This window comes from Opisthorchis viverrini, assembly GCF_000715545.1.
Source record: "Opisthorchis viverrini unplaced genomic scaffold opera_v5_71, whole genome shotgun sequence".
NCBI classification, from domain to species: domain Eukaryota; kingdom Metazoa; phylum Platyhelminthes; class Trematoda; order Opisthorchiida; family Opisthorchiidae; genus Opisthorchis; species Opisthorchis viverrini.
In genome coordinates, this window is record NW_008751727.1 from 939,290 (window position 1) to 958,903 (window position 19,614).

Below are 19,614 nucleotides of genomic sequence, written 5' to 3' on the forward strand. Positions count from 1 at the left end.
AGGACCAGACCAACTGATAGTCATACAGAGCTTGACTAACGAGGAACGTTTTCTTCAGGTGGTCACTGGTCATGGGGCATATGGTGAAGGCGACTGTTGACTGGTCACACTGGATTCACTTCCAGGTGATTTATTAACTCCTCGAACTGGAATTCCACTGGTTTGATTACGTTTAAAAGACGAAATCTAGGTGCGAAGATTTACTAGACAAGTAAGTGAACAAGTAGAGACCCCATGTCTGTTCCGTCTGACCGTGAAATGCTCCGTTGAATAGGAAATGAACATTCTTTGTGCAGTGTAGAACTGGTTCCTTATACTTACCCGGGTATAAATAGTGGGAATTTGTCATGCTGAATGATGTCTTATTTGCTTCACAATCCATAATACGAGTGCGCTGGTAACACAAAGTGATGAAACATTCAGCTGTGAAATTTTCCCATCTAAAATTACCATGTTTCAATCTATCAGAAGAATCAAAAGTGTCCCTCTCTCATGCTGAGCAGAGCAGCAAAACTCGCCTTGACGTATTTTATCTACCCAGGATTGGATACAGAGGTAGTTGACCTTATGGGGCGCTTGTAAGCTGTCGATAGGCGTGTCCGTGTCGACTTATTGTCGGCTGTTGGCCACTGACTCGGACTATCCATTCTGAAAACACTTACGGAGGTCCAGCTACAGCATCCTCGGAAACAGCTACCAAACCTTTTGTTCGCAAAACTAAACGGCCACACTGGGTCTGCTGTCTGTTCTATTCTCCTTAAGGTGGGTATCGCGAGATGGACCAAGTGGTTAGAGCGCGAATTTACTGACCGGAAGGTTCGTGGTTCGAAACCGACCTCTGCCTCTCGACTTCCCCTGTCTAGGCTGGGGCAACCTGACAGTACCCCAGCCTTCGTGCTTCCTTCGTGTGGCACGGCAGCTAGGCACCAAAAGGGTGTTACCGCCGAACGATTTCGATTTCGAGATATCGCATAACGAATTGCCGAGAGAAAGTACTACTACAAATGTTTTGTGCACGCACTCATCTAAACCATTTAGAATGTTGAGGCGTTTGAATTTGTTCGAATGAATTCTGGACACACCTGTTCCTGTTTTGTGCGGGAAATGCACAGGTTATCACAGCATGTGTTCAACGTGTTTTTGTACTGACACCGGGAGATCATGTTACCCTGCTTCCTACACACCTCTGTTAGTACTTCGATCGTATTAGGAGCTGTATCTGTGATCAACATTCGGGTTCAGAGAATTCGTGTTTGCGAACTTTCGGACTGTAATAATTGGACCCGACTCTCTTAGCGCTTCGTCTGGAGGAAGAACGGAATCGTCCAAAAAACGAGCTCCTATCATCATATTACTGTCAAAGTGAACAGTAGGCATCACTTGGTCCGCGCACCACTTAGCGCAACGGGGATTAGCTACGCCTTGCTTGACTTCTGATCATTATCGTTCTCGGCATGGGAACTCAGGAAGAACGAAGTTCCGGTCAGTGTCACAAGAAGGATGGTTGAGAAGACGATTCTCGACTGACAAGGTGGCGGCGTTCGTTCGGAGAGGTGAGGAGAATGCAATACCAGACGGAATTGGTCAGGCCAAGTATTCACGCGAGAAGTCGTAAACTAGTGAAGACTAATTTCAATTCAAACAACGATTCTCGACTGACAAGGTGGCAGCGTTCGTTCGGAGAGGTGGAGAGAATGCAATACCAGACGGACTTGGTCAGGTCAAGTATTCACGCGAGAAGTCGTAAACTAGTGAAGACTAATTTCAAACTCACAGCATGTTGGGTTTGTTCATTCCCAACTGTGGCAAACTGTTGATGCTCAGTCCAAAGAACCCCGTCAACGTCTTATGAGTTGCACACTTCAAAGAGTTTCCTACTACTTAGTTTCTAACGAATAAACATCACCTGATATGAATATTCGAATTTTGTTCGTAGCCCGTTATTTCTTCACTCTTCGATTGTGAATAAATGTGGTTGCCAGCTTCGCCTACTAAATATGGTTAGTCCGGCTCTGCAGAAACGAAGTGTTCCCTATAGGGGAAACGGGCATTCATTCCGTCTCTGCGGACGGATCGATGTAATCGCAAAATGTGTCACTGTTACCACAGGCGAATAAACTGCACAGAGTGTTTCTAGAATAGGCCTCTTTCCGGGGGTCAAGAAGTACCATATGACGGGCGGTTTTGTGAACTTCGTCCATCTGTCCAATACCTACATGCAACCGATACACAGACTTTATGCAACATATGAAACCTCCATGTAAAAATGGTGTCCCGCTAATTGTCTTTCCATCCGAAACTGGTGAGACTGCTCCACGGATGGATTTTCTGCGCTCAGTGTAAATGTTTGCTATTCTCACTGGCAGTTCGACTGCGGCCAAATGGCAAGATACACTCAGTTCAATGTTGTGTAGTTGAGAATAGTGCAGCTTGAATCTCATTGCCTAATGTACCACATGGAATCCCAACGGCCCTTAGCAAATGCAAGTACAAATGCGCCGTCCATTTTTGATCATAGTGAAACCAGAATCCCGTTCGACAGGGACCCATCTGAATAGAAAGCACCGCTCAAGGAAGGCCATACAACGCGTCCTGCCAGTGAACAGGGGCCAAATCACAGAGATGTTCAAAAGCTGATTTGAACAGGAAGTCCCCACCCTCGACAGGACTCGTTAAGCCGGACATTAGATGTTCATTCCGAATTTCTGAAGCGCTTCGAATTTCTGATATTAGTGAGACGCAATAATTACGAAAACTAAGCCTTGGTGATTTTATACAGGATGCGAATAACACTTAGTTATTCTCGCATACAGAGCCAGTTAACTTGGCACCGTGTGACCATACAGCCCTGACTCAAAAGGTCTGGGGATGTGTCCTCAATCAGACCTCCTGTTTTTATCGTTCGAATATGCCAACAAATCGATGCAACACCGGCAAAACCAGCCGGCATCCCCCAATCACGCACAGTCACCACACAAAGTGCATCACCTCGTCGAAGCCAGTGAGGTCAGTGCATTTGAGCTCCACACACACTGCTCAAATCTGGTTGGTCAATGCCAGTCCACGGATTGCTTATAAGCAGACGAACCGAATCGTATTTTTTACGTTGGGAGAATAAAACACAATGATGTTTCCAGCCATTTTGCTGCTTGCCTACCTGTTGACTGGTAAGCTCATAAAATATGTGTGATATGCACGCTGCACCGTTCAATCTAACACTTCCGCGTAATTCCACCGGCAATGCGAATCCCCGTTCTTTTTAGGCACGGATGCCATAACCTGCCTGACTTGCGCGGACTGCAAACTCCCAATCGCTGCACAGGGATCCACAGCGGTTGTATCGGCAGATAACTGTGCTGCATGTTCGGTAGGTCACAGCTACTCGGCTTTTACCATTGTATTTTATAACCAACTTTGTGATGTCTAATTATTTCCAACTGTTTGAAATTGGGCTATAAAACGAGCAAACATCGAGTGTTTCTCAGGAATGTCTTTGTGGTCTTAAGTAATCGAATCGCAGAATTGGGCCTTGATAAATATATCTCATCTGATGAGTGTTTGTCAAAGTCGGTGGAAGGCTTGTGAGTCTTGGAACTACCAGCATTTGGGCGGTGTTCGGGAAGCAGAAGGCCGGTGCGAATGTTGAGTCCTAGGTTGTGTAAACATAGTAACAATTAGAATCTGACCGGAGAAACCAAGCCCCCCTCCCCCACGCTACCTACATCAATGCCATTGTCCAAAAGAGCCGTTGAGTGCACACAAACAATTGGACGAATAATAAATCTCACGTCTTTCTGACATCCATCTAGCTCATTATTACCTTCACTGGAAGTAGAACGCCAAGCACAATTGCGGCCGCATGCGTGGCGGACGCTGCCAATTGTAACCCTGCTTACGCAGCCACTCAAGCCGGTGCGGTTGTCACCTCTTGCTGTACTACTGCCAACTGCAACGCATTGCCCGGAGTTGGAAGAAAACTGCTGCCAAGTTATTCCTCCCTCATCATTCCCTTCGTTGCTCTCTTTTATTCAGCCAAATTTTGACAAATACACGCGAACCATTGTTTTGTTGGTCATCCTGTCCACATGCGAGTTCAGTTCTTAGAACGTAGCCTTAGCTTCCCCAACACACCCCAGCCACGTTAGTTTAGTGACGTTTTCAGCTGTCCTATGCAACTGTTTTCTTTTTCAAATAAATTGGTCATCGTGTCATAGACATTGTGTTCTTGATTTTCCAGCGCCCAAGTCCTAAGAAGGCAGCCCGAAACCGAGTGGATTTGCGAAAAATTGGCAGCAAAATTTAGAGCGAGTGATGAAGCGGTTGTTTCCAACCACAGGACGACTCGCATGTTTGATTTTGGCTAATGCGTGAGGATTTGTGTTAATGGACCTTAGTGAGGTGCGGCCTGATGAGATACGACTGTGTTTGGTTCGATGGGTTGAAGGTTTAGCTAGGCAAGGGCCTTCGCGCACTGCATCTCAAGAAGTTTCAATTGATTTAAACTGATTTTGAATTTCACGTGAAATGAGATCCCCGTGTCTATTTGAATTAGCCTAAACTCACATTGGAAACACAGTGATGCGATTGTGCTCAACATAACGAAAATTCCAGGGAGTCCAAGGCGGAATGCTGACAATTCGCCTCGTTGTTTCATGATTTGGAGTGCAGTTGTCTTGTTGAAGGCACTCACTATTCTGCCCTAACGGATTGCATCGTAATGTAGCCGACGGATATCTGGGATCACTGAATATAGGTTGGCGGGAAATTCAGTTGCTTGAGGCTCGTGATTTTTCGGTGAGTGGCGCTAGTGTGGACGGTTTCGTGCGGATATGCGGTTGGTTGAGTGACGGCACAACGGTATCGGTCTAGTGCATCTATTTAATGTATTGCTGGACTACCGCTGGTGACCCTGCTAGGGTGAAACATGGACGCGCGAAACATTTGTGATAGCAAGGAAACTGATGGATTCAGTACGGGAATACTTAGGTGTATTCGTTTCGTTGATAAATCAATCGCTTCACGCCTCAGCTTGGTTTGATCTCTGATTCGACATGTGCAGACGCGACAAAACGCACGTTTGTGCCGAGTATGAACGGTGGGCGATTGTGCACAATATCGAATTGTCGGGGCTGTCAATCAAAACCGTGTTACTGTATGCTAGAATGTGCAAAGCAGTGGGAGTATCTCTTTACAGGCACTCCTATGTAAGCTATTTGACCACCCAAGTAACGAAAATTTCATACAATCATGTGAATTTTTAAAGGGATTGGGTGCATCATTGCATACAACGTTGACTAGCAGAATGGCCGCATCACCTGCACATTCTTTTACCGACTGTGCTCACAGAAGTAAATAGTATCATCGAAATCGATTTGAGTGGGCTTCAGTAGCTGACCGGGTTTGGTTATCCATCACTCAGGTTCTCCAGGAGTGTAGAATCGAAACTGTGCTTAACGTCCTGAGTAAGACTGCCATGGTCGCCCACATTCCGATTTAATCGGTCATCACAGTTCATATCGCTTCCTATCAGCACAAATCACTTATGTCTGGGGGGCTCGTTGAAGCGATTGGGATTCATCCCGCGTGGTAGTGAATCCACTGAACTGACGATTGTACTGACTCAAACCCAATGAGGTCAAGTAATCCTTCATACATCCGGTTGTTGTTTCAACACCTATTCTGGTGTTGACACGAGGTGCACAAAGTTGACTTTAGCGGTTTTCTGCCTGTAGCCGGACTAACACGATATTTCCGAGGGCGCAGCTTCTGTCGTCCCTACATACCCAGAATGTGCAACAGTGTGATTGCATCATTCGGTCGAATGTCATGCGAATTTTCAGGTACGAGTAGGGTGAATTGTGACTGGAATAGTTGCCGCTGGTTTCATCATGTGAACACTGATGAGGCATGAGGTCAATTGTTCATGCTTAAGCAATAGTTGTGCAATCCAAGGTACTGGTATGAGTGAATAACAGGATGCCCACTATCGTCAGACGTTTCACTGTGTAAGATCACTAGAGCTATTGAAGAAGATGAGACCTGAGTCCAAAAAATTAGGATTTCATTTCCGTTTTGGCCAGGTTGGAGAGATTCAATTTGTGGAGTGAAACGAACATCATGTGAGTCTGCACCATACGAAGTTACCGGTGAATAGGTCTACGCGCTTAACTGCTGTCATCCCAAGCAAGATTTCGATCTCGCTGGGTCTTGCCATTTTGTGTTTCAAGTATCAGATACATCAACCACCCAGTAAGCCGTTTGTCGATCGATCCCCTAGAGCAGTTAGATTGGAAAACTGATTGCAACCAGCTATTGGTCTATGCCGGTTTTTGGTGATCCGTCAATGTGACAGTTGTCATTTGAACTCTGGAGCAGTCCCAAACAACCACTAAAGGATGTAGGGGAGCGGTCAATCACAAAAGTGCACTCCTAGTGATATAAAATAGGAATCACTTGTCCATAAAAAATAAGAGTGAAATAACAGATGGACACCTGGCGAGTAGAAGTCCAACAAGAATGTATCAATAAGTTGCTTTGTATGCAATACAGATCAGTATGGCGTTACTTATGCGCCATAAAATGCGGAAAATTTTCTGGTTTGGTATTTGAAAGAAAGAAACAAGGGCTGGGCGTGGGTCATTGTCAACGACAACTGTGTTACGTCACTTCAGTAGTCAGCTTACCGTTGCTTGGAGTTTATAATGTGGTAGAACGGCTTCTCAAAGCCATTCGAAACTTCTTATCTTCTCTTCACTAAAAGAAGTTTGTTCATATATCCCGTCATAACATACCGTTTGTCATCTCCACCTTTGCATGGTTCGGATACAGAAAGTGTTCATGTGCGTTACGAGCTACTACTTAGAGAAGTTTTTAAACCTCACGTAATCCAGCAAAAGGTTCTTGCTCGATCGCGTCATATTCATTTCTGGCGCACACATTCCGCAAGTTTTCTTCGTACCCACCCAGTAAAGAGTTTTGTGACAACAGTAAAAAAGGCATTCCGGCAGTTCTCCCTTGGGTTGCTGAAATCATTCTAAATTGGTACGAGGGATCGTTCGTCCTACATTTGTCACACAAGTTTTCATGGTCTCAAATGAAAACGATTGTTTCGTTGTGACGGCAACTCACAGCCACCTAAAGGATCAGGTGCGTCGCTCCCATATTCCTGCTCTGTGATTGGATGGCTAAGTCTTCAGTTAGCCCCCTTGTTTGCACCAAATGGAACGAGTTCATTCGGTTCACTCTGTTACTCACCTTCACTGCTACAAGGCTTGAATAAGCAACACTGTATAACAAAACAGTCTCAAGCATCTGGTTGTAACACCTTGCCTAACTTACATGCCACACTGAGGAAGCACAATCGCCTAGATACTGCCAGGTTGTCAAAGCCTAGACAGGAACAGTCTGGAACAGGCAACATTCCGCAGTTGGATTGGAACCGCAAACTTTTCGTCAGTAAAATCGCGCCTTAAGCTCTGAGCTAACTTGAGCTCAAGTGACATTGAAGCGAACTACCAACCCAGCTCACCAACTTGCAAAGCTTCAGTTACGATTTTTACTAGAAATGCTGATCTCTGGTATACGGGCATGTGAAAAGGCATCCTAGCTTTCCTGGGTCACAAACCAGTAAAACCGAAACGGTCGATAGATCCCACGTATACGTTTTGCTGACAGTATAGTTATTATCTGATTCAGCGAAGTACAGCAGAGCCTGCCGAACCCTGTTCTCAGGTTATCCCTGTCACACTACAGGAGGTTATTTGGAAGCCATCAAGCATTGAAGTAGGTTTGTCACTGGATGTGACATAGCAATACAGTCGGATTGATCACACCTGTCCACCCAATAGCCAGGTTTATTCCACCAGCGTGCTACATTCTTTCGATCACAAACGAGTTCCTTTTATCGACAGACCGGGTTTTCACACCTCCATATGGACCCCAGTTGAATCAGTTATAAAGCGCACAACTTTCATTTTTGCTTAGCCAGTATCACTACAGCGTTTGTTTCATTTGCTTTGAATCTGATCAGTCACACAAGTAATCTGAGAAATTTCTAGAACGCCGACCCGGCCTAAAATCGAAAGATCGTGGAATCGTGTGCGTCTTGAGGCCTTCTATTTTATCCTTCTAGAGGAGTTTCCAAGTCTTGTGGCCAAAATTCAACTTCGGACACATGTGAATGCCGAATACCACAAGAAGCAATATCTGCTAGGCGATGTTCACAAATACGTGGTCATATCTGCCCTTCGGTACATTCACAAGACACTCATATCCTATTTGCCACAAAGGTGGTACATTGGGAGGGCTCGTTTTCTAATTAGTGTAGTAGGATTGACCACTCTATTCATAAGACCGTTTTTGTTATCCGAACTCCAAGCTCGCTAGTAATGTGCATTAACATTTTTTGCAAACACTACGGCAAAAATCTACATTCCGACCCCAGTAACTACCTTTCTGGCTTGATAAGCGATTTGTCCATCATATGGTGGGATACTATCAAGAAGGTCAGATTCCCTAAAGTAACCTCAGAACTCCCGGAACCTACCGCTCCACCAAAATCTCAACAGGAAAACCGGCAAGCATCCAGGCCAGTCAATCATTCAATCAATTCAGCAAAACCTGATGAGCCCCCATGCACGCCACAGAAGCACGACCGAATGTGATCAGCATTCAGGCTTTTCACAGAGGCACGATCGATGTTGATGGGTGATCGCTAACGCCTATCAGACAGCCTGGATCAATGTCAGAAAGTCCCCTTTAAATAGTCGTTGTAGCTTCTGCTGTCGCGCTCGCAAGCACTCACGCTCTCGCACTCGCTTGTTCGGAATATAGCTGTTGTTCCCTTGTGTGAATCTTTTATTCTCCGGCGTTAGGCACTGGAGCGGGTCAGCAGCAGATAAGACAGATCGCCGATTCGGCAGATATAACAGATACCTATGCCTTTTTTCTCCTTCCATCAGGCAGTCTGAAAAGCCGCACGTATCTCCTAGATCATCATATAAAAAATAAGAACATTTGCTGAAGCCTCTAAAAGATGTGGCAGAAAAGACCATTTTGTTTGTTTGTAATGTACTACTCATAAGCTTGCTCAAAATTCTTCGACAGCCCACGACCGGTTTCGCTCTTCTTGCGGCCCATCAGGTGGGCGCAGCCCCCGAGTTTCCGTTAACTTTGTCTTACTTGAAACCAAATTGCACGAAGTTAGCGAAATACCCCCATTCACAAACAAATTTGGTTTTGTGAGAGACTTACATGGAACTCAGCTGAATCATAAACGAAAGATTCGGTTGGGATCCAGGTGAATCTCTCGCAAAACCAAATTCGTTTGTAAATGAGTGTATTTCACCGTTTTTGTTATTGCAGTTCACAAATCAGAACCCAGCCGCCGTCAATACACCACAAATTGAGCGCTGTTCACTGTCAGGCACCACACTATCGTCTGTGATTTTTCAAACTCGAGTTTCCCTATTAACTTAAAGTTCTTGGTCCTGGAAGAATTTTGGTATCCCATTTCAGGACTGCTATGTGGAAAATAAAGCGGGCTATCTCACGACACCATCACCTTTCGTTTACACTTAGTGTTTCACTTTGTTCCCGACGTCTACAGAAGGCGATTTAGACCTTCGTTCATCCTTGTCAACCTGCAAGCCAGAGACGGCGTAACAGGGTTGACTTTCGTACTGTCGTAGCGCATGCCGAACAAGTAGCAAGAGTCTTTGTAATGTACTACTCATAAGGTTGCTGAAGATCCATCGACAGCCCACGACCGGTTTCGCCCTTCTTGGGGCTCATCAGGTAGGCGCAGTCCCCGGGTTTCCGTCAACCTTATGTTCTACTTGTTCAGTGGGGCTGAGATTGTCATTTGCCATGGCTGCGCGGGTTTTCGCATCATGCAAATCGGTCTATTTCGTTTCTATCCTCGGATAAAATATGACTGGTGCTTTGGTGTTTCTGTTCCTGTCTTGGTCTGTATAGTTGGCACCCACAGCACGAGCCTGGAGAATTCGGATTGTAAAGGAGCCCGCATTACAAAGGAAATTTCCCTAAACATTTCTCAAGGTAAAGTGTGCTTTTGTACGACAGAAAAACTGTATTCGCAGTGTAGAAAAGTGAAAAAAAGAATGAAGACATTTTTCCTCGCCGAGATGGTTCCCAGATAAACACCTCCTATAAGGAGGGCGAGCCCCAGTTGCTTTTGAGCACTATTCTCTATAGCTTGAGTTTTGCTTTTTGCATAAGCCAGAGCACGCTTTCCTAGCTACCTTAGTAACTAATGCGTACATGTCAGATGGCTGTTTCCGTTCAAACTTAAAAATGAATACATTTACTTCAGGTCACCGAACCAGCGGGTTGATTTACATCTTCACTGTGTGATCTTTGAAAGTCTGAGGTGAAGTCTTCATCAGAAAATGAATTAGCTATGGAAACCTACTTTGCTATGTGTAAACAACTTTCTCACAAAATGTCCTCACCGTTACACTTCCGAATGATATTAACTTGATCAATACTGGTTTGCCGGTAGATACTGCTGATGAGGAATGTGATTAGTGTCTTCTCGTGAAAACGCTTCACATCCCTTAAAAAGTGAGATCTATTACGGAATTTGAGTCAGTCGGGACACCCTAAAGAAGAAAAGACTTTAAACTTACCCTATTAATTTCGACTGCCAGGGTGAAACGATTACCAGTGTAACGGTGAGTACTGTCCATGATGCATCCGAGTAGTATGTTCCCCGTAAATCCACTTCGCGTCTCTTGAAAAGTGATATCTATTACGGAATATGCGGAGTCGCCTTGTAGCATTTGCTTGCATTTGAGTAAAAGTCAATGAAGATCCAGGAAAATTCAGGAAGACGCGTTCAAGGAGAAGATGGATATTCAGTTTTGTAAACAAGATGCATATGACAGTTTTGCCCCCATGTCCAGTGGTCTTTAACTGTTCAGTTGGTGTTTCCCTGATTAACAACTCCGTAGAGAGGACCTTCTTCCTTTCATTTGTAATCAGGGCTTGAATTTTATGCATAATTAATGATCACTTGTGTGAACTGAAGAACACAAAAATCATCACGTAGACTCAGCCACGAATTGAGGATTTTAAAAGCAGCTGATTCCTTAGGTGCAGAAGAATAGAGATAGAAGAATTATATCCAGGAAGCCTCATGAAGCAATGTAGATAATTGTTTCCAGGTCGCTGCTCGTGGAGCCAGCCAGCACGTGACCACGTGATGTGAATTCTGTGACAGAAAGATGAGTAAAGCCATATCCTGTTTAAGTATGAGTTAATCAAACTGTTGATCAGCTGCTTGTAGCCGAACGTTTCAGTGTTTAAAATACTAACTGGGAGGTCGAAAGCTCGCGTCACCCTGAAGATGAGCTTTACAAAAGATTTCCAACGACAATGGAACAGGTACACCGTGCTTCTCGGCTTTTCGGAACAAACTGACTTCAATTGAAAGACGAACTTCTCGCTGAACTTCCAAAATATGGGGTAATACACCAATAAAGTCGGCCAAAATCGCACTTCTTTCCTTGAAAACAGTGGATTTTCAGGCATGCAGTCAAGTTAAACATTCCGTGCAAAAACTCGGCACGATACAAGGGGTATTTACTGGTTTTTCTGCCAAGCTATCGGGAATAAAACCAAATATTGTTACCACAGCGAAAAGAAGTAACAACGAAGGCAAGAGAAACCCAGCCCGTGTGGCATCAGTTGTTTGACTAAATGGGCGTAATTTTGTTAAACCAGGCAGTGCAGTCCATGAATGAACAAACGGCAGATGCAGAACGTAAACCTTTGACTCTCGATCCACCAGTAAAGCAGACAGATGCAGGAAACAAAATAAAAAATGGCTGGACAACGGTTTTGGGAAAGTACAGCTAAGTTATTGCGTGGGGTAAGCAATGAGCGCGATCCAGACAAGCCAAAGTTAGGCTTTACAGAGCAGAGGCTTCAGCTGTGCAGCCGAACGTCTTCGAACTCAGTTACCATCGCTGCAGGCTGACGGATTGATCTGACCGATTCGGAAGCTTGCGGTATATCACACTCAATGAGTCATCCGGTTCAACCCGCAATTCTTGTTGGGCGAAGCCTTTTTTCGAAGCAGGGTTCGAGTTGCTCATCTGTTCGCTGCTTAACCATCTATCAATGCTACATCGTGTTAACGAACTGGCTGTTGGTAGCCCCTCTCTAATAAAATGAAAACTGATCTGTCACACTGATAAACAGCCGACGAAAAGTTGTGTCCCGTAGCTGAGCTGACGGTTGGACGCCACATACCTGTCTGATGCTAAACTACACGGAGATATTTTGTGTGGATCGTGGTACGTTGTTGGATCTTCAGGAGAATGTGGCCCAAAACGCACTTCTTTCAGTGTGTTTGCAAATAAGTTATTGTAAGGGGACATGCTCCACCGTGAGACGCATCAATAGAAAATATGTGTTGAACCATCGTTCACTGAACTATAAATTATATGGTCATGTGGGGAACTTGTTTTCACAGTCCCTTGTACATTGGGACTTGTGTACTAGTACTTTATTTGATATGTGACTGTCGCGCTGCTTGGAAAATGCAGACGTATCCTGGTATTTGCATGATTTGTGGTACTTTCTCTAAACGTTCCCCACAACTGAATATCTTTGGTATCAGGAAGGTCAGATTCCTTCCTGTAACCTCAGAACTCCCGGAACCTACCGCTCCACCAAAATCTCAACAGGAAAACCGGCAAGCATCCAGGCCAGTCAATCATTCAATCAATTCAGCAAAACCTGATGAGCCCCCATGCACGCCACAGAAGCACGACCGAATGTGATCAGCATTCAGGCTTTTCACAGAGGCACGATCGATGTTGATGGGTGATCGCTAACGCCTATCAGACAGCCTGGATCAATGTCAGAAAGTCCCCTTTAAATAGTCGTTGTAGCTTCTTCTCTCGTACTCGCACGCACTCACGCTCTCGCACCTGCTTGTTCGGAATATAGCGGCTGTGTTCCCTTCTGTGAGTCTTTTTTCTCCGAAACTAGGCACTGGATCGGGTTAGCAGGTCAGCGAATCAGCAGATATAACAGGTACTGGATCCTATTTAAACCCGTTTTGGGGATAAACGATCAAAATATCACTTGGCGAATCAACAGATATAACATTTGGATATCTTGGAATACCGTAGGACGAATCTGCTTGCATACGATTTGGCGTGGTTCACTCACGAAAGTGAATGAGCAAAGGTTCAGTGGGATGCCAAAATTAACTTTGGAAAAGTGGTGATTACTGAACACTCGCAGTGAAATATATCCCCATCTTCGGCCATGGTTTCATCTGCCGGTTGCAACCAAACAGCGAATAGTATGCAAATATATGAAAATATTTTGGGTCAGATGCACGTTCTCTGAATATGTCATGCTCGCCCCTCCCAGATTTTGAGACAGTGACTATCGTACTAACATGCAGAAAAAGTACAGCCAGCCTGGGAACGATATAACGAGCGGTGGTGAGTTGATAACATGACTTGAGGTCTGATAACTAAATCGCACAAGTTGACGTCAGAAGATTTCATCCACTTCATTGGGGTGCGGTCCCAAACCTCATCAGTGGTTCTAAAAACTTTCTCGCAGTCATTTATGAGTCCATATCCTCAATTTATTCAAGCTGGCCCCAAGTTGCTCCGGTTTCCATGTTAGGTTTCACCAACCAGAATAATTATATTCTGATTTTATTTTCTCACTTCACCTGTGCATCTGGCTTAAGGACAGTTGTTGGAGAGAGCGGATCCGTAATGAGGTAAGCTTACTCAGTCTTTGTATTGGGTGATCTCCTTATCTGGAAATTCTCAATGCACTCAATGTCATGAGGACACCAAGATAACTCATCTCGTCAAGTCTTTTCCAAGGCACCGACAAACGTTTATGGATTCGTAAACCGTACTGTTACACTACGGTCTAGTCTCCGGAATTTTTTTTACCACGAACACAGTTAATGGTATCTTACATTGTATCTTGTCCAAGCACAGTTTTTGTTTAGTGGTGCGTGGAAATTGCCCAAATGATACAGTTCGTCCCATTCCCCATGGTTTATGCGTGAAGTTATGCTTAGTCAAAAATCAATAATCGAAGTCAGACGACTCATTAATAACGGTGATCAGTGGGAGGCGATTTTGCACAGACTTATGAGGTGTTCCAAAGTTTTGCAAGCACTTCCACAGAACCGTTCACTTCATCGAGCAGAATGTTGCTCTTGCTTCCAGATGACTGTATGTTTGGCGATTTTCTGACACCTGTGATTGATAAAGATATGACTGACAAGGCTACAGTCCGTTTTCAGCATATGAGTTCTTCTCGCCTGATCTGTGAGTAAGGAGAGTTGCCAACATCCTAACCATATCAAGCTTCTGCCTAAATAGTTCCACAAACTTTGGGGGAAATCTTCTTAAAGAAGGGTTGAACGACCGATTCAACCCACCATATTTCTTCGAGCCAGACCTTGAGAATATACTGTATTGTACTTATACAATGGGTTGGCTCCAGTCCTTGAGAACGGGCGGAGCTGGTTCATAAAAACCACGAGGTTTACTAAATTTCAACACATGCAGTTCATTGCACTTCTTCCGCATAGCAATGCTTCATCTTAGAGGTAGACACAGTACCTGCTGTGAGTGGTCAGTTCAACTGTTAAAGAAACTGATTCGTCCAAATTCCTGGATAGTGCCGGAGTGTAGGCCAATCAACAATCAGTGTTTTTTCAAGTGTTCCCTATTACAGCGGAGGTGGAAGCGTTTCCTTTGAAGACCCACTTTTTCAACGTTTTAACAAAGCTTGCTGCCTTGTGAATGCCGTTGGGTGGTGGGAGCAGTGGGGATCCCACCTTTGAAGACTTTTTCAACGTTTTAACAAAGCTTGCTGCCTTGTGAATGCCGTTGGGTGGTGGGAGCAGTGGGGATCCCAGGGTTGGAGGGATTGTGCAGAAGCCCACTGACAGCTGTTTAGACAAGTGCCATTCAGCGTTGCCTGACTATTCAATGTTGTTCTTCTGGGTGGTCGGTCATGGAGCTTTGTTGCACGAACTGACGCGTGGTCTAAGTGTGAAAATGAGCACAACTCTCGCGGGTTCTCCCACATTCTGTGAATAACCAGGAGTAAGTCTGGTTACATCTACGGTTAGGCTACAAAAGCTGGCAACTTTCAGAGCGAAACTTTCCTCCCGTTCAAAAATAGGTACTGGTCTAAACAAACTCAGAAGTCAGTCTTCTTCAGGCTAGAAATTCCCAAACCAACTGGATCACCCAAACGTATCCGACTTGTCCTGAGATTCAGGCTAACGTTTGGAATGAAGATGCATGACTCTGGAGTCTTACGAGGGGGGGGGGGGTGTAAACCCAGGTGGAATATGCCTTTGAATACATCCAAGATGGGCCACATGCGGATGCACAAAGAAACATAGCTTATCCTTCCGCCTTCTGTCGTTTTAAAACAGTACTCCACTGTCAGCCTGGTGCCATTTGAGCTTAGCCCTGTCACTCAGATCTATATCAAAAACCAAGCATCGATGCCTTTGTGTCGTCACGTCAACAAGGCCGAAAGTGTTTTGAATAATCAAACGGAAAGGGCGGTCGAATGAAGCTGGTAGCATCCTGTAGCCAAGTGCTCACTTCTGATTATTTATGTGTGGAATATGCCTTTGAATACATCCAAGATGGGCCACATGCGGATGCACAAAGAAACATAGCTTATCCTTCCGCCTTCTGTCGTTTTAAAACAGTACTCCACTGTCAGCCTGGTGCCATTTGAGCTTAGCCCTGTCACTCAGATCTATATCAAAAACCAAGCATCGATGCCTTTGTGTCGTCACGTCAACAAGGCCGAAAGTGTTTTGAATAATCAAACGGAAAGGGCGGCCGAATGAAGCTGGTAGCATCCTGTAGCCAAGTGCTCACTTCTGATTATTTATGTGGACTGGAGAAAGCAGAAGTATGTGTGCTGCAGACAGAAACAGCGACAACTCGGTGGAACGGTTCTTGGATCTTGGTTACCCCCAGAAATGGAAACATTCACTAAATGAATAGCTCAAAAAGAATAGGAACATGTACTACCCAAGGTAACAGGTGACGAGTACCTATACATACGGCGAAAGCTGGTCAACATTCTGTGGGGCACTCGATAGAGCAGCTAGTGTTGCCTAAGGTATGAAACGGGTACTGGTACACCAAGAACAGGATACCTGAAAAGTTTCGATGGTCTTCAGGAAGACTTTCATTTTGATCTACTAGTAACCTTTCTATTAATACGGGCAAACAAACATTTAAACCGAATGGAGAAGCGCTTGAAGCTCAAAACAGTTACATTATCCATATCTAATGCGGCTGGGCAGTGGAACAATCATGTCAAACAGGGCCGTGCGATTACGCCTATACGTCTGAATCACGTCCGATTTCATCATGTGCCGGAGAAAGGTCAAATAGGGTCACAGAAAGTTCACACCCACTCCATGGCCAAGGCACCCCGTACACAAGCGCGCAGACGGCCATCCATGATCAACCGAGACAAAGGAACAACCGCCTGAGAACCGATATGGGCGTGTATCAGACACACTGGTTGGTTGACGGTGAATCGACCATCAAATACGGTGACAAGTGAATCACATATATGGAAAGTTGTAATTGCCTTAACACACAGTTCCTTCCGGTCGTCTTCTTGTCTTCTGGCTATAACCCAGTAGCGTAAGGGAAGGTGAAGAGATACAACAACATCTAACTTAATTACGATTTTTCGGTAATTTTTACCTCTTTAAATGTTTGCCGTTCAGTGACTAAACCTCACATCTTGCAGCTAGTTGTGACTGTTGTGACTGTTCAAAAAATACTGGTTCACTTAGGGGATGTAAGTAGTTCTGAATGCTGTAAACTTATGCCTCTATGAGGGACGGTTCAACAGTGGTTATCTCGTTCTCAAAGCGCGCGATGCCATCCCGGGACCGAATTAAATCATCTTCACGTTCCCCTCAACCAATGATGAATGCTCATCGGCATTTTTGAAGTCCCCACTAGAGCCCACTTAATTATCTCTCTATATAACTATGTGTGTGCTAAAAGTTCACTAATCAGAACAACCGAGCATTGGTTTAGTTTAACAATGACATTTTCAAACTAGCTTTTGGAACTGTCTGCTATTCAGCACACGGGTTCATCAGACCATCTTTTCTCGTTAGGATGAACCTTTATTAATAAAAGGCGACCTTCTAGTTGTTGAGGCGGGTATTCACCTGATTCAAAGGGAAATGTCCCAAAACAAGGCTTTACATGATAGCGAAGAAAATGTTAAAAAACGCTGATCAAAATGATCAATAGAAAATCAGTTTGGTTCTAAGCTGCTACGAGTTGAACAAGCGCCACGTGGTGTGTGAATCCTACACTAATCACTGTCCCCAGAGGAATCTTTTCGGTAGCTGGAATTCATGAAGCATACGAGTTGGTCAACTCAGATCGAATGGTGACCAGAAAGAATGCGATGAGTTAGAAGACGAGTTACACGCTCAGGACAATGTATTGATTCTATTCAACATTCCCGAGAGAGAATAAATGATGTTTGCTTGAATCTTTATTGGATACCTTGGATCAAAAACAGGGCAGTGAAGTGTCTAGCTGTGCTTGCCATTTTTTTCATTTTATAGTCTTTCGCGATCTGTACCTCTGTGACTACTTGCCATCGATGTACGAATTCGAACGATATTTGATCACAAGGTGGCGAATAATATCAGAACCAAAGTTGAAAAATCACAGGGGTGGAAACTGAAGTGGTCGACAAAATGGACAATCGTTTGGTCTCACTTCTTTCAGTCAGAAACGGTTTAAAGCGCTAAACTAGTCATTTTGCTTCACAATATTTACGGAACATTTGGTGGTGGTTTTGGTGAGTTTTGGAGTGAGAATTTTGTTGATAAGTATTGAGATTTGATTCAATTTTTACCTTAGTGCTCCACACAAGATTTTTGCACCCCTGAGGATTGTCAGTCGACTTGTTTGAATGTTTCACCCGGTGGAACAGAACTCAACTGTTAATGAAGCAAAAGGTGTTACGGTTTTAGTTCCCCTGAAAAATCATATTCTTCTGTCTTCATATTACAACCAGTGACAACAATGGCTGTTCCATTATCTTGTACGAATCAGAGTATGGATGCCCACTGATGGCTTCAAGTTCATTCGATGGAGCGTTGGATCTATGAACGCATTACTTTGTGCTGGACTGGGCACTAATGTCCTCGGTTCATCAGATCGCTGAGTTGAACCGAAATGTGTACAGGTCAACAAACAATCGGTTTATGTGTTCCATCTATCCTAGTTATATCATATTATCACTGTTAGAAGTGCTAAATAGAAAATACGTTTGTCTTTTGGTGCTTCTTCAGCCCTCTCACTCGGGGAAACACCACCCAGGCATAACAGATCGGTTTGTCGATGGAGGGGATCTTACCCTTAAGGGAGTTGAGCGCCTTTTACACTTTTATTGTCAGATTGGCCTAGACAGCGGTAGTAGTTTTCTGTTGATTTGGATGACTAGTTTTGAAGTGCGGTCCTGACTAGTTGGTCGACAGGTGTTGGTGTAACTCAGCAGTTGCTCGGTTTTCTGAGTGCACTCTGGTTTGTCCAGTACCATTGTGGCTCACCTTTTAGCTGCCTGTAGTGTAAAGATTGATCTGTACTTTTTCAGCCTTCTGAGCGTATCTCTTTTAGGTTTAGTTATTTTTGGTGAAATTTCATTCCTTGTAGTTGACGTTACATGGGAACTTATGTGAACATCCCTTTCGATTTCAAAGCTTTTTTTCAGGCACCATTACGGTGAAACTAAAAGGAATGACGGACAGTGCTGGTGTCTTGATGATGAACAAGTAATGAATGCTGGTGGCTATTGATATGCCATTATGTTTGGGATTCTTCATGCTTGACTACCGTGGCTTCTGCGAGTTTACATCTGATCGTGTTCCCTGGATTTTACATCGGTACGGAACCACAACCGGGGCCTTGCAAATTGTACAGGCGTCCAGTGGATTGACCATTTCGGCGAGCGCATCCGAGTCCGATGTCAGCCATTCTTTTAAACATGACATCCAAAAAGTCATCAGACACAAGCTGCTCAAATACAAGATGGTTCTGTCCTTGTCTTGACTTAACCCATAAGGTCAAAAACTGATTACACCACAAAGTATATCCCAGGATTTAAACATGCCAACTGTTTAGTACACCTGTGTTCCCCTGATAAACAGCCTAAAATTACCAACCAAAGGATCACGTGACTAATACCCTTCACAATGAAGCATCAAAGACAAAAGACTTCTTCAGAATGAGATCTTCGGTAAAGGATCACAATTTCGTGACAAATATGCAGTCAAATTTTGCATCGATAATTTCGTGGGTGGCACGGTCGCTGGATGGCGAATGATCTGTCGTACAATCAGACAATCACTCAAGAACCACGGTGCTCCCTTCTCAGATGGGGCCTCCATGCTGCCTATCATAGCCACTTCCTTGAGCTGGGAATTATCTCCAAGGTGAATTTGATCTTCTGTACGTTCCCTAAACACTTGCTTTCTCGACTGTCTACCTGAACTTCCGAACTGCAATACCGTAGTTC

At 44.4% G+C, this 19,614-nt stretch overlaps 1 protein-coding gene across 1 annotated transcript; it reads left to right on the forward strand.

Moving 5' to 3' along the window:
- Nucleotides 1-3,120: 3,120 nt before the first annotated feature.
- Nucleotides 3,121-4,207, forward strand: T265_13491 (hypothetical protein; the record flags this gene model as incomplete). Its single annotated transcript, XM_009169106.1, has 3 exons — nucleotides 3,121-3,167; nucleotides 3,264-3,367; nucleotides 3,810-4,207. The coding sequence occupies 3 exons, from the start codon at nucleotides 3,125-3,127 to the stop codon at nucleotides 4,041-4,043; spliced, it is 381 nt and encodes a 126-aa protein (XP_009167370.1).
- Nucleotides 4,208-19,614: the final 15,407 nt, after the last annotated feature.